The sequence below is a fragment of the Synchiropus splendidus genome, chromosome 19, assembly GCF_027744825.2.
Source record: "Synchiropus splendidus isolate RoL2022-P1 chromosome 19, RoL_Sspl_1.0, whole genome shotgun sequence".
In the NCBI taxonomy this organism is placed as follows: Eukaryota; Metazoa; Chordata; class Actinopteri; order Syngnathiformes; family Callionymidae; genus Synchiropus; species Synchiropus splendidus.
In genome coordinates this window covers 14,642,832-14,656,577 of record NC_071352.1, presented here as the reverse complement: position 1 = coordinate 14,656,577, position 13,746 = coordinate 14,642,832, and the positions used below count along the sequence as shown (strand labels likewise).

The following is a 13,746-nucleotide window of genomic DNA, read 5'->3' as shown; positions in this document are numbered from 1 at the left end:
AAAACACGTTACTTTAAAATTAACTTAATGTTTTGTTAACAAATAAGAGAAACAGTGGAAAATATATTGTAAAATGTCGATGAAGAAGTGGCAGAAGGCAAAAAAAGGAGGATTGATGATTAAAAAAGAAACTGTGTTTATGAGAAACACAAGATTTCCGCAAATATTCCTGGTCATAAACATCTCAACAACAACTACTGCTATTACCAAAAAAAGTATTTTTCAGGACATCTTTTGGAGGGTTTGTTTCCAAAAATGTACATAAATGTAAAGGGGCAATAAATGGAGAGGTGAACATCTAATAATAATAAATAATAATAAATAAAAATAAAAATGGGAAATATAAAACGGAACAATAACAGTTGAAAAGACAAACTGAAATTGAGAAATTAAACTGTTATTACGTACAATAATAATGTTCTTGAATACATTACAAATAAGATTGACAATGAGAGGAAATAAAATAAAAAACATTTAAAGTGAGACACTTCACACTAAGGCTACAACATTTTGACTATAAAAAAAGAAATACAAATTTTCTATTAATATATGTTTACAGAAAAATGCAAAAACACATTTTAATATATATAATTATCTATCCAAATGGAAGAAAAACGAAAGAGTATCTTGAAAAATCAGACTGAAGTGAATAAAGGAGAACAAAATTTAGATGAAAAAAAAAAAACAATTCTGAAGGAGCCTGCAGGATTCTGAACAACATAAATACTTCACTTTACCTAAAGTAAATAACTGAAAACAATGACAGGATAGTAATCGGAGGAATTGCTGGAAATACTTTTTTACTCAAGCAACATAGAGACAGACCTCGAACAACAGCAGAAAAATAGTCTCATAAGAAGAGAAAAAGCACATAAATAGAATATAAATATTGTAATATTCTTCATCTGCTTTAAAGTATAATAGCAGTTATCATAAGAGACTGTACAAACAACCTTATTATGGTTCATCAGCTTAACAGTCTTCATCACACTCCAACAAGCGGTTGTGCAGAGATTCCCGTGCAGGTCACATGGTTCCACCGGTCACATGACAAAGCATGCCTCTGTTCGGAGCTTCTGAAAACCTCCAGGGTCCAGTGTTTGCTGTAAAAGGACTGGATAAAAGCAGCGGCAGGTCACAGCAGCACGAACTCGTCCAGGCTGTTGCACGTGTCCACCCTCCTGCGGCCCGGCTTCCTCTGGATGTAGGTGACGTTGGTGCGTGTCTCGCCCTCCTCGTCCTCCTGGTTGTGTCCGTCAGCGAATATAAACATGGGGTACGTCTCAGCAGACGTGGACACGGCCTGAGGAGACAGAAGAATCAGCGCCTCTCCCTCTAATGAAGACCCTCGTCACCGCCGACCTCGCTGACGGCCCTGCAGAGCGACTCAAAGTCCCTCTGTCCCGTGGCGTAGAAGCCGATGGTGCAGCTGGGATCCATGCGAGAGATGGGCATCTTTCTGGGGTGTTTGCAGTGAAAGGACTGGGGACACAGCGGAGTCTTAGTAGTTCAACAAAGCATGAGGCAAACAGCAGACTCCTCACACCTCTAAGGGGAAGCCGTCCTTGGTGGTGTCCACGGTGGGCTGGCAGTAGTGCGGGTCCAGGTACAGCAGATGGTCACCTCGGGTCGAGAGAGAAAGAGTGATGAGATGGAGAGGAAGCGGAGACTTTCGTGCATGCGCTACCTTGGAAGCCGACGAAGAACAGGGAGTGTCTGGGTTTCCCCCCAATGATTCCGATGCAGCACTGCAATCTCAAGAGTTTCTATGGGAAGAGCAAACCATTAGTCGCAGACAAATAGATGTTTTACCGCCTGAAGTATGGGGTACTTTGACACAGGCGATGTAGGCGGGGTTGAGCTCCTGTCCTCCAAGTCGAACCGGAACCAGAAGAACGACAGACTTCCAGTGCTGGACGGAGGAAGAGAAGGCGGGGCGCTCACACGCGCGCCTCACGTCGCCTTTGTAGACTGAAAACAAACGTGGCATCATGTTGAATAAAGCGCGGTTGATTCAAAAAGCTTTGAAGTGACTCACTGGTGCAGTCTTGTGCAACGTAGACGACCAGATTAGGGAGGTCAGAGGTCACTGACACGGCTTTCCTGGAGACAAGGAAAATCTTTACACATTCCACACGGATGCCACTCACTTTGTCTACTCACTCAAGGATGTGTGCCACGATGGAGGGTCCGTACCAGTCCCCCGCCCTCTTCCCGGAGCTCTTCCCCAGCTCCACCAGCTGATGAATCCCAAACGGCGCCTCCGGGCGGTCGGCGAACCAGGACACGGCTCTTCTGTGCGTGGACTCCATGCGACTGTCCAGAAGTGAGCCCAAGCTCAGCGTCCGACTCTTCTTCCCGCTCCCTCTGGTTCTAAAACTGTGCGTGTCGTCGGTGCTGATGGGCTGGGATCGGGTTTCAGGGAGATCCATGTCGTCCTTGACCACGTGATGGCACGGCGACCAGCTCCAGCCTGGTGGCAGGGGCAAAACTGATCTAAGAACGGAGCCATGCAATGTCTAGCCATGAGTCTTTCTTATCCATCTTTCACCCAAATGTGGGTCGTGGGGGCAGCACCTGGAACAAAAAGCCCCAGACTTTGCACTCTCTCATCTCCCTAAGGTGTCCTGGGTCTGCTCCAGGGCCTCCTCCCGCAGCCTAAAAACACTGCTCAGTCACCTCATCTTCTCCCGAAGTGGAGGAACAGTGGTTCAACTCTGAGTCTCTCATGAGCGACCAGGCTCCTCACCTCATCATGAGGGGTTGGTGGTGACTTTTCGGTCACTCGCCATCTCGCTTTGGCTTCTGGCTCAGCTCTTCCATCACCACAACAGACATGCTGTCATGGCTTGGTGTTGGTGAACAGCAATTCAAAAGGAGGAGAGTGTGGCCGATATAAAATGATCATTACACAAATGTAAACACTGGGATTAGAACCTTGTAAATGAAACAGAGAGCGGGATGTGTAGGCGTTAGAATCTCAAACATTACACTAAGGCATCACCTGGTGGCATCAAATGCAAAAGCAGCGCCTGCGCCAGCATCATCTGCCCTGTGCGTAGAAGACACCCCCAGCCGCTGTCGCTGGTCAGACTAGAGCCGACCAGCGGCGAGAAGCCTCTCCTGTAGGTCAACCAGAGCAGCGACTCGAAGCAGCGATAGAAACAGTCTCTTTCACCTGAAAAACAAATGAGACAGAGGGATTATTTGGGCTTCAGACACCATGAGCGGCGCTGCTCTCACTTGAGTCCTTGAGATGGTACACGTTTCCCAGAACAACCACGGGAGAGCTTTTGCTGAAGTGGGACTTCTGCTTGAAGGTCCAGCCTGACGACAGAGGAGACAGATGCTCATCACCCTCTAACAGGATTAACCAGTGATGGGATCACACAGTCCTGCCATTGTCTCCACACCTACCGTATTTCACACTGTTCCACGCCGACATGAACTTTGATCTGAGTTTACTTCCATCCTGCGCCTCCGGCTGGTCCCTGCCAGCCTCGGGACACTGTACGCTGGATGAGGACAGGTAGAGCCAGTCGTCCAGATGGTCCTCATCCGAAGGCTGGTCCTCGCCGCAGGCGGTGGAGGTACTGGGGTTCATAGCAGCAGGACTCGACCAAAACTGGCTGTGAAAAAATTCTCCATAGGGCCATAGCAGCTGTGGCACAACAGAGAGGTGATTTATTAAGCACGTGACTCGACCACTCTCTCTCTGTTCACATGGTCCAGTGATGAAACGCCATTTAAGACCGACATGTCGTCGATTATCCATGAAAAGCAGTCACGTGACATCGCCTTGTGACTTGAGGAATCGCTCTCCAGTAATCAACACAAAAGACCCGATTTTCTTTCTGAATCTAAATGCACAAGACATTATTTGACTATGTTTGCGTTTTTAGCTGATGAAAAGCTAAAGGTAACAGTAGAATATGCGTAAAAAAGGTGCATTAATACTCGACTTCATGTTCAATAACCGATTCAAACACTTTCCGTTCGATATCCTTAAAAACAAATGTAAAAATGATGTTATAGATAGAAGACCGCATAAAAAACTCGTCGATCTGCAAGTACAAATAGTCACCGTATTAGCTCACAGTTAAATCCTTTAAACGCTACGTTTCTCGTGTTGTCAACAGCTGTCTTGTTTAACCAATTTACAAATCCAATCTACCGCCCTTGCAATATTCGTTCAGGATTAGATATAAAAATATATTTTACCTTCATGAATGAACGATCATTTTGCGGAATTAAGACGAAGAAAATCTGCTAACGCCGCTTCGTCAGTGATCGGTGCCAACTTTCAGATGACTTCCTGTTTATATGAGACTGGTGACGTAGCTGCACTGCGATTGGCCAAACGGCGGAACCAATTTGACTGGCTTACACTGGCCAATCAGGACCGTTGTTTTGTTTAGCGTAGATGACGCGGCACAACACATGTTTTCATTCTTTTTATTTCATGACAGCAATATATTCTTTTTATGCATCGGTGTTCCACAGTAAGTATGTCATGGATGGCACCCGCGACGCCGCATTTCGCCACATATGGGAGCGATGCTTTTAAATTGCGACTTTTATATCGCTTATTTAGAGTACTGTTCCCTCAGCGTGGCTCCGATGCGGAATCGCAGACTCAATGAAACACTTGAAAGCACAAAAACTGCACGACAGGGAATGAACATTTCTCAGAGGAGACGCGTAAATCACAACAGCATATAAAACTTTAACAAAATAGAAAAATAATAAATACAAAATAAATAATATGATAAATAAGACGATAAACTTGAGGCATATCGAAAAGCTATTCAGGAACATTTAAAAAAAAATGATTGGTCATTTGACAATAGGATGCTTGAAACTATACTGCATGTTGAGATAAGGTGAACTCGCTGTACCTCAGGGTTACCTACGCCATTAACATCTAAGACCCAAAACTATCATTTCAACAAGACAACAAACAGGACCTGGACACGAAGCCGCATCCTGCTCTGACACACAAACAAAGGTGCTCAGTCGGACTGGACCTGGGCACTGAAGGTTTGCATATTATCATACATTTCACCTGCAAATCCAAACAGCTGACTAAATGAAAACACTGGCACTTGAATGGACATTGCGGAACATATTGCACGCCTGCAGAACTAGAAGAGTGAGCATCACTTTGCTACTCTCTGACAAGTGCTAGTTTGATTGCGCGTGTCGACACACAAACGATCGAAAAAAATATATCCAATTGCACATTTTACGACGATGGATGGAGACGAAACAAAATGCTTGGCTTATTGCAACCATCATCCCTCCAGTGTAAACGTCATATTTGGGGACAACACAAAGCACTTTGCATAGCATCCCTGTGCAAGCGTCACCTCATCCTTCCGTCCGCCAAGATTCAGCCCTTAAACTGACCACATATTTTGGTACTTTGGTCCAGTGTTTCGATAACACTCATCTTTTTTTATTCTACAACTTTGAAAGATATGTTTGGTTTGGTCAGTTCAGAAGTTGTTCACAGTGTTGACTACCAAAATCATGCCCTCCCATCAGCGAGTTTAAGGCCGTCGAGTATGAAACTGAGTGAGGGTGGGGGGCGACAGACGCTGGCGCTGCCATTAGCTTGTATATGAGAAGACAAAATGAACGCCATGTCGGCCGGGCCGACTCAAATCTTTTGATCTTGAATGTGAATCGTGTTTGATGGAGCGAAAACACCCGCCACACTTCTCTCTTTCCTGACTCAGTGGCCCACAGCTGTACCTGGAAGTCTAAACATGCAACACAGTGATGAAGAGAACACACACAGGCTACATTACGACCACATGTGCACACTTGTCGAGAGAAGCTGATGCATCATATTTATGTTTTCTATTTGGTCTTTTTATTTCAGGCATTTCGTTTCCACGTCACACAGGTGTGGATGGGCGATATGTTGGTCCGACGCTGCAGCTGAAGGCATTCCGTTCTGGAGTACCGATCACGAGTGATATTTGGAGCCACGTGAGTTCCCTCTGTCCAGAGATGCCCCGCTTGCCGAAGCGCCCCGACGCCCGCCCCCACTGGACCCCTCTGCTTTCACTGCCGCCCTCTTCTCCTCGCTGGACTTGCTGTCCTTCAGCTTCGCCCCCTCCTGTGATGCGCCCTTCATCGGCCCCAGCACGGTTTTGGCGACGGTGGTGAGCTGCGTGACGAAGCTGGACTTGTCGCCGGGGGACACAGGGCGAGACTTGCTCGAGCAGGGCGAGGCGGCGTTGGAGGACGGGGACATGGGATTCTCCTCCAGCACCTCCAGGTGTGACCTCTCCTCCTTGCTGATGCGGTAACCGTGCGACACTTTGTCAACCTTGGAGCGGAGCGGAGCAGGTGGGTGGGTCGTGTGTTGGGTCTGAGCCGTCGCCAGAGTGGAGGGTGTGGGACCCTTTGCTTTCTCCACCTTCCTGTCTCCACCTCCTCCCCTCTCCGTGGCCTCGGTGACCTTGCGCGTCTTGGATTGATCCGTAGATGATTGTTTCTGGAGGTTTGCCTTCCCTCTGTCCTCAGGTTTCGTTACGCCGACACTGTCCGTCTTGCTCTGCTGATTCAGACTCTTCCTCTCTGAGCTTCTACTCTTAGACACGTCCACTGTGCCGGAGCTCAAAGGTTTGTCAGTGGAGCTCGGCCTTGCCTCCGTGCCGTTGCTCTCAGCAGCTTGACTCAGAACAGCAGAGCTGGTTAGACTCTCAGCAGCTTCAGTCTTGGCTTCTGCTGCAGTCTCTGTTCTGGTTTCAGTCGCCTTGACGGTGGCCATCGTGTCTCGGCTCAGCGGCGACTCCTGCCTCCCCAGCCTCCTCGCCGGCTTCAGACCGCCGACCTCCCCCCCCAGTGGAGGCGACGGTGATGAAGAGGATGACGGTGACGGAGGAGCGGGTCCGTTCTCTCCCTCCATCTCCAGCAGACTTTGTAAACTGTGCTCACAGTGGAAGGACTCTCTCCTGTAGTCTCCGTGTGCCACCTCCAAGCTGTGCTTGCGTAAAGACACGCCACCCATCAGGGGCGAAGGTGAGGATGAAGAGGAGGAAGAGGAGGGCAGAACGGGGGCTCCCAGCTTCTCAGCTGACTGCACCCTCTGCAGCAGCGGGGATCTGGGCGGCTCGGCGCTCTTGGGTCGAGGCCGGGCCACGGGTGGGGATGAGTGCAGCTTGACAGGGAAGATCTGAGTGGTGTTGGAGCTGCCCACGATGTGGCCGCTAAGCGGGGGAGGAGAGGAGGTGGTGGGCGAGGGCGTGTGAGCCAGGGGGGACAGAGGGATGTTGCCCGCTGACTTGCAGCGCGCCGAGCGGTACTGGCGGTGAAGTTTGGGAGACAGGCCGTGCAGAGAGCTGGGCCTCATGTGGTGGGAGGCGGCGGGCGAGTTGGGCGTGCTGGACGCTGGCGAGCTGCTCTGAGACGAGGTGCCTGCAGAGAGAGAGGAGATGGTTGGTCTGAAGGAGCTCGGGAACCCTGCCATGGCACTCACCCAGGTGCGTGGACTCCAGCGTGGAGCGGTAGCTCTGGGTGGGGGAGCGGGCCGTGAGGCTGTGGGTGGGAGAGCCGGGCAAGCTGTCCCCGGACGACAGCGAGCGGTTCAAGGAGGACAGACTCCGGCTGGTGTGCAGCAGGTTGGACTGCTTGGTGATCTTCCGGAACAGGGAGCTGCGTTTCTTACTGAGGAGCGGAGGAAGAGACGTCAGTGACCCGAGCAGCAGACCGAACCCACTCCAGCTCAACGCACTCTTGACCCTCCTTGGCTCCCATCCGCTTGCTGCGCCGCGCCATCTTGGACTTATAGCTGGTCTTGCGGGCGGGGCCGATCTTTATCGACGTATTCTCGAATGGCGTCGTGGTCACAGTCACCTTGCTCCCACTCTGGCGATGGAACACGGGCGTCAAGTGGCTGGGTGCCAACACAAACAGAGCTGAGGGAAACCCACCTTCAGAATGAGCTCCACCACCTCGGTATGAACCAGACCGTGGACTGACTCGCCATTCACGTGGGTGATGAGATCCCCAGCGCTCAGCCCCGCCTCCTGAGCTGGACCCCCCTCCTCCACGTGCTGCGGGAGAAGCACATTTGACCATGAGACTGCCATGTTTGAGTCCGTCCTAGAGGAGAGGTGCCGTCTCCCTGGACTGGCTGAGACATGTTGGGACTGAAGGAAACCACTGAGACCAGAAACCTGATCAGGTCCGTCAGGTAATAGGCACAGTGTGTGTGCGTGTTTACGAGGGTGTGTGTGTCTGCTCTCACCCAGACCATGTGGTGAACGCTGTACACGTCACTGTCTCCGATGTAGACCCGAATGGCCCGCAGAGTGAAGCCGTACTTCTTCCCGGAGCGGTGGATGGTGATCGGCGAGTGCTGGACATTGACCATCGGGGAGTAGTCTCTGCTGGGCGAGGAGTCTCTGGAGGAGGCATTAGAGGAGAGCGAGCGTGGAGACATGGGGCTGGCCAGAGGAGACGCTCCGTGCTGCTCCACTGGGGAGAGAGGACCAGAGACCAGTCAAACGGAGGCTCCACGCTGACACCGACCGACGACCTCACCTGCCGGGATGATGACCGACAGGGCGGTCGCTGACGCCGACTTGATCACTTTGCCTCCAGGCCGCGCGCCGCGCTTCTCTCCTTCCGCCGACAGCTGGTGATGACGGACTCTTCGTAGGACCAGATCTGTGGTTCCTCCTCGGCACCCAAGAGGATCAGGGAGCCCCAGGATGGGAGGACTCACTGTCGGGAGAGGACACAGTTCACTCACGTTCTGAACTACCACACCTGAAGTCACATGACGTGAAGAGAAAAGCCAGTGTCGCTTCTTATAAACGTCTTTTCTATTATCTAACTATTAATGACAAAACCTGGATTCAAAAATTATGTTTTGGTGTTAAAAAATTTGAAGCACTTTTGCTTGCCTTTCTTTACTTATCATTTATTATCATTTATAATAACAATGGTCACTATTATTATTATTATTATTAGTAGTAGTAGTAGTAGTCTATGAGCTTATCCTGAATTGTTGTTAATCAGCTATTAAATATTGTAAGTTATGATCATAAAGTTATGATGCTACTATGAATGAAAAGCAGGAAAAGGCCATAAATAATGCATGAAATGTTGAAAATAAAAAGATTACAGCAGTATACTCACTATATACTAACTCAATATCTCACTATATTTGACTGGAAATGGGCTGAAGACCGGCGTCTCACCTCCAGCGGCGAGTCCATTGTTCTCCTTCAGGAATGTTCTCAGGTCTCCCTGAGAGGCAACAGCACTCATGGCTCCCTCCAGTGAGGTTCCTCTGGCTTTGACCGGCGGCTGCCTGCAGGGGAGCTGAAGCTCGGCGTCCACCTCCAGCGGGGAGGCCAGTCGATGGGTGTCCATGAGGGCGGAGAAGCGCCTCCGGGCCCCCGAGGGGGGGCTGTAGTCGCTCTCGTTGAAGGAGGACTCGGAGCAGGACAGGCGCTTCCTGGATGAAACAAGAACGTCAATGAGGCGCTGAGAGTGAGCAGCATGTCTCAAACTCTTCATGGTGGCTATGAAGGGACTGAAGGGAGCTTTCGTCATCTTAAGGTCTTAATGGTTTGCATTGTATTGACGGAATCATGTGAGCAGATTTCCCAGAACACAGCAGAGACGTTTCTCCGGTTTCGCTGGCCAGCCTCGCACTCACATCTCAGGTGATCCCGTCCTCCAGCTCTTGTCTCTGAGTGTGAGGCTTCCCAGGCTTTCTCTCTTGGCCACTCGATCCTCCCGAGGGACCTTGTGCTCCCGCAGAGTCACGGTGGGAGGCTTGTGCTCCAGCTGAGACAGGTGCTCCATGCTGCTGTACACCTGAGGGACCACCACAGTGTGACACGCTGCCTCAGAACCAGTGTGTACGTGGTGCTGACCTTGCTGAAGCGCGGGGAGCAGGACGAGAAGCGGAGGATCTCCACGGGCTCGTCGTCATTGGTGTCGTCCTCGTCGTACGAGTGCACGTGGTGGTAACGCTCCGAGCGCGCTGGTGAGACATGGTAACAAGGTCACCTGCAGTGACGGCACTCAGAGACAGGGGGCGCCCATAGTTACATTCCTTTTTTGCCGCGGTATCTCTACCTCCTGTCAGTCACTGACACACTAAGCTCACCTCAGTTGTGAGACACATCACACTGCAAGTAGACTGATGCACAAAGCTGCAAAGCCTTGCTAAATATGCACATTACACTAACACCCTCAGTCCTGGGTTCCTATGATCCTTCCTGTCATTCAAAGCCCTCAGCAGAAGACTCACTGTCGAAGTAACTGGTGTCCTCCTCTGACTCCAGGTGAGGGATGAATTCCGCCTTCTGTCTCAGCAGGCTGTTCCAGTCCACCTCTGAGAAGAAGGAGTGCTGCTTGACCTCAAAAGCACCACCTGCAGGGCACAGGAGGAGAGGGGGACGGAGGATTAGTCATGAAGAGCTTCGACTGAGGATAGATTCTGAGTCAGAAGGTTGACTCTAAGCATTTGCTCTATACTGGGCTCTGTCGCTATTACTGAGGGTGGCAGGTAGGGGGCGCCATGGCATGCGGTCGGTGATGCTTCAGGGCTGATCAGCTGCTGCGAAGAAGAGAGCCTAACCTGTTCCCAGTCGAACCAGCGGGTTGGTCTGCAACAGCGAGGAGATGAGGTGCTGAGCGTCGACAGGAAGCGCCTCGTCGCCCTCGGGCCACACGATGTCGTCTGCTCGACAGAAACACCACGTGAGGATCAGTCCAGTGACGGCGGGGCCGGCGCGACCCACCTGTGATGACCTGGCCGAAGAGCTCCTCTGGCGTGTCCCCAAAGAAAGGAACACAGCCCACCAGGAACTCGTACAAGATGATCCCCATGGCCCACCAGTCCACCGGCTTCCCGTAACCCTGGCGGAGAATGACTTCGGGAGCAATGTACTCCGGAGTTCCGCACACCTGCAGAGACAGATCCTCTCAGAACAGCAGCGAGCACAGAGAGCGCACACGTGAGCAGAGATGAAAGCAGGACGAGGCGTTTCATGTGCGGATGAAGGAAGGAGCTTGGGTTTTTGGCATCCACAGTAACCACACCAGGAATAATGAGGCTCACGCAGAATAGAAGGCTTTGAATTTAAACAGCTTCCATTAGCGGGCTGTGACAGTCAGACGTGAGGAAACACCGGACTCATATCCTGCCAGCCGCTCGTACTCTCGCCACACATTCCTTTGCCTCCAAATCCAAACATCAAAGGCGGTTTCATGTCGAAATGTTGCTCGTTTTCTCGCAGTCTGAAGTGACATCCTGACAACGCACGCAAGAGATCACTTTAATCATGGGAAATGCATTCGTATTCTCTCTCTACCGCCAAGCGAGGACACGAGACGAAGACAGGCATTGGTCTATGATACATTCATCAGAGCCTCTGGACGCTTGACAGGGAAAGAGACGTATTTTAATGTGTTCATGCCTGGCTTAAATCTCTGAAGCAAGAGTGAGTCAAGACTCTAATGGAGAGTGGGACATTGGGACCACAGTCCAGCTGCAGCCTGAGACTCACCTGTTTATCCAGAAACTCCCGTGTGTCCTTCTCTATGTGACCCTCGTACAAGTTAGTGGTGAGGCTCATCAGGCCCATTTTGGAGAGTCCAAAGTCTGTGAGTTTGATGTGACCCATGGAGGTGATCAGCAGGCTGGGGACAGATACGGCTTCGATGAAACAAAACCATTAAAATCAAGCGCTCCAACAGGCGAGACTTACTTATCCGGCTTCAGGTCACGATGGACGATGCCATAGTTGTGCAGGTACTCCAGCGCCAGCACCGTTTCTGCAAAGTATAGGCGTGCCATCTCCACCGGCAGAGCCCCGATGTTCTTCAGCAGGGTGGCGCAGTCCCCGCCTGCCAGACAACTTCAGTTAAACCTGAGCGCCAGAAGGGTCTGAGTCCACAAACCACAACCTCACCTTCAACGTACTCCATGACCATGCACAGGTGGCGCCGCGTCTCGAAGGAGCAGAACATAGAGACGACAAAAGGGTTCTCAGCGAAGGTCAGGATGTCCCGCTCCACAAAGGCCTGCTGGATTTGGTTCCTCAGAATCAGGTTCTGCTTGTTGATCTTCTTCATGGCGAAACGTTGCCGTGTCTCCAAGTGGCGGACGAGATAAACCGCACTGGAGAGAACAAACACCAGAAATATCTCAAGTTCACTTCCTCTTATGATCGAGTGGAGCTTCGAGGAGACGATTGCTCTGCTCACCCATACGCCCCGTTACTGATGAGCTTGATGGTCTGGAAGTCAGCCTCTCCTGGAGGCTTCATTGCTCTCATTTTGCCCTGTGAAGCAATGTATCACAATGTATCACCAATAATCAAGCCAAGATGGAGGAAACACATCAAAGGAAAACAGCTTCTTTCCATCTTCACTGTAAAACCAGGATTCAAACAGCCAATCGATGCTGTCAGAGGCCTTCGATTCTCAGATGGTGGAGCTCAAGTATCTTGGGAAGGAAGAAGTGACATTGAGGCTGATCGTTCCTCAGTCAGTATAGTATTGATCTGAGCTGAGCCGAAGGATGTAGAAGAGAACTGGGAGGAGGCCCCGGGACAGACCTGAGATGCATTGTTGGAGAGCTGGTGGGAAATGGGTGGTTGGATTTTGTCCTCACCTCAGACGAGACACAACAGCACAACCTGCCATTCATCACCTCCACACCTCTCACGATGAGCCACCTACATCACTGATGATATTAAAATCCACAATGGTGGTCACACTCTAATAAAGGCTCTCATGGAAATCATCTTCAGCAGCAACCGCTGCTATAAAGCATCAGCTGTGATCAATAAACGCTGCCGTTTTTCACTCGTCTATCCGTTTGCTCTCCACTTGATTTTCTTTGCTATTGAACAGTTGGCAGAGCAAACAGATGCAGTGGGGACTCATGCCAAGTCATTAGCAGATGAGGAGCAGCCTGGATGCCAGGAGGAAATACAGCCACCACTGATCAGATGGATGCTGTCACGTGAGACCTCACCTCTGTCGAGTCGTCTGTTTCTGGAGTGAGAGGTCCCTCGCTGTCGTAGCTGTCCAGGTTCACCATCTCTGCGGATCGACTTGCATGAGTGCGAAGTCTTTACTAGGCAGTGCTCCACACCTCACCTTCGAGAGGGTCTCGGGTCAACCCCAGTTGGCTGATGATGTATCGGGGAATGTCAGTTTTCATGAGGTGACCCTCCTTGGCGTGGTCTTCGGCCGCTTCCAGGAGGTGATAGAACTCCTCTGGATTGAACTCCTGGGAAGCAGAGGATCATTTTTAGTTAAAACATAGAAACTGAAGGAAAGCAGGGGGCCGGAGGAGGAAGCTAGACCAGCTGGAGATGCAGGACGACCGTGGCTCACTAGGATGGCGTCCTGGTCGACCAACTACACTACTAGGAATACATTCTAAAAGGAAATTGAGTGTTTGAGAAGACAAACCAGGCGGTTTAAAATGGAACCCATTAACTCCGCTGCTACCTCATTACAGGAAGCAAATACGAGTCTATCTTAGAGCCAGGTCACAGCAGGTTAGCACATTCAGACCGACAGCTCTAAATGACAGCGACGTCACGATCTGTCTGGGTCTGACAGCACGGTCGCCTGTATCAGTGACAAATTCTAATCTAAATGCAAATGCCATCGACAGTGTGCTCCTTCTGCAGCTCCGCATGCAATATATTCATCTGGAGCAGGCAGTGTTGAAGTGATCAGTGGTCACGT

General features: G+C 50.7%; 2 protein-coding genes across 8 annotated transcripts in view; both read right to left on the bottom strand.

The window, feature by feature from the left end:
- Nucleotides 1–175: 175 nt before the first annotated feature.
- LOC128750817 (cysteine protease atg4da-like) lies at nt 176–5,704 on the bottom strand. Its single transcript, XM_053851362.1, has 11 exons — nt 4,222–5,704; nt 3,418–3,661; nt 3,244–3,327; nt 3,005–3,178; nt 2,164–2,473; nt 2,039–2,103; nt 1,832–1,971; nt 1,688–1,766; nt 1,547–1,623; nt 1,363–1,482; nt 176–1,303 (listed from the first exon to the last, which is right to left on the bottom strand). Exons 1-11 carry the CDS (start codon nt 4,225–4,227, stop codon nt 1,136–1,138), a joined length of 1,467 nt encoding a protein of 488 aa, XP_053707337.1. The 5' UTR covers nt 4,228–5,704; the 3' UTR covers nt 176–1,135.
- A 151-nt stretch (nt 5,705–5,855) lies between these two features.
- LOC128750815 (microtubule-associated serine/threonine-protein kinase 1-like) overlaps nt 5,856–13,746 on the bottom strand; it is a 30,153-nt gene continuing 22,262 nt past the window's right edge. For all 7 annotated transcript variants that reach the window (XM_053851352.1, XM_053851353.1, XM_053851354.1 and 4 more), the window contains 18 exons: nt 13,147–13,279; nt 13,022–13,089; nt 12,247–12,323; nt 11,952–12,160; nt 11,748–11,886; nt 11,547–11,679; nt 10,779–10,944; nt 10,616–10,717; nt 10,286–10,408; nt 9,906–10,015; nt 9,686–9,846; nt 9,222–9,481; nt 8,560–8,742; nt 8,264–8,493; nt 7,947–8,069; nt 7,748–7,881; nt 7,493–7,680; nt 5,856–7,431 (listed from right to left, as the gene is read on the bottom strand). In XM_053851352.1, the coding sequence (XP_053707327.1) occupies nt 5,975–7,431; nt 7,493–7,680; nt 7,748–7,881; nt 7,947–8,069; nt 8,264–8,493; nt 8,560–8,742; nt 9,222–9,481; nt 9,686–9,846; nt 9,906–10,015; nt 10,286–10,408; nt 10,616–10,717; nt 10,779–10,944; nt 11,547–11,679; nt 11,748–11,886; nt 11,952–12,160; nt 12,247–12,323; nt 13,022–13,089; nt 13,147–13,279 (3,996 nt within the window). In that variant the 3' untranslated portion in view covers nt 5,856–5,974. The remainder of the gene's footprint in view (nt 7,432–7,492; nt 7,681–7,747; nt 7,882–7,946; nt 8,070–8,263; nt 8,494–8,559; nt 8,743–9,221; nt 9,482–9,685; nt 9,847–9,905; nt 10,016–10,285; nt 10,409–10,615; nt 10,718–10,778; nt 10,945–11,546; nt 11,680–11,747; nt 11,887–11,951; nt 12,161–12,246; nt 12,324–13,021; nt 13,090–13,146; nt 13,280–13,746) is intronic.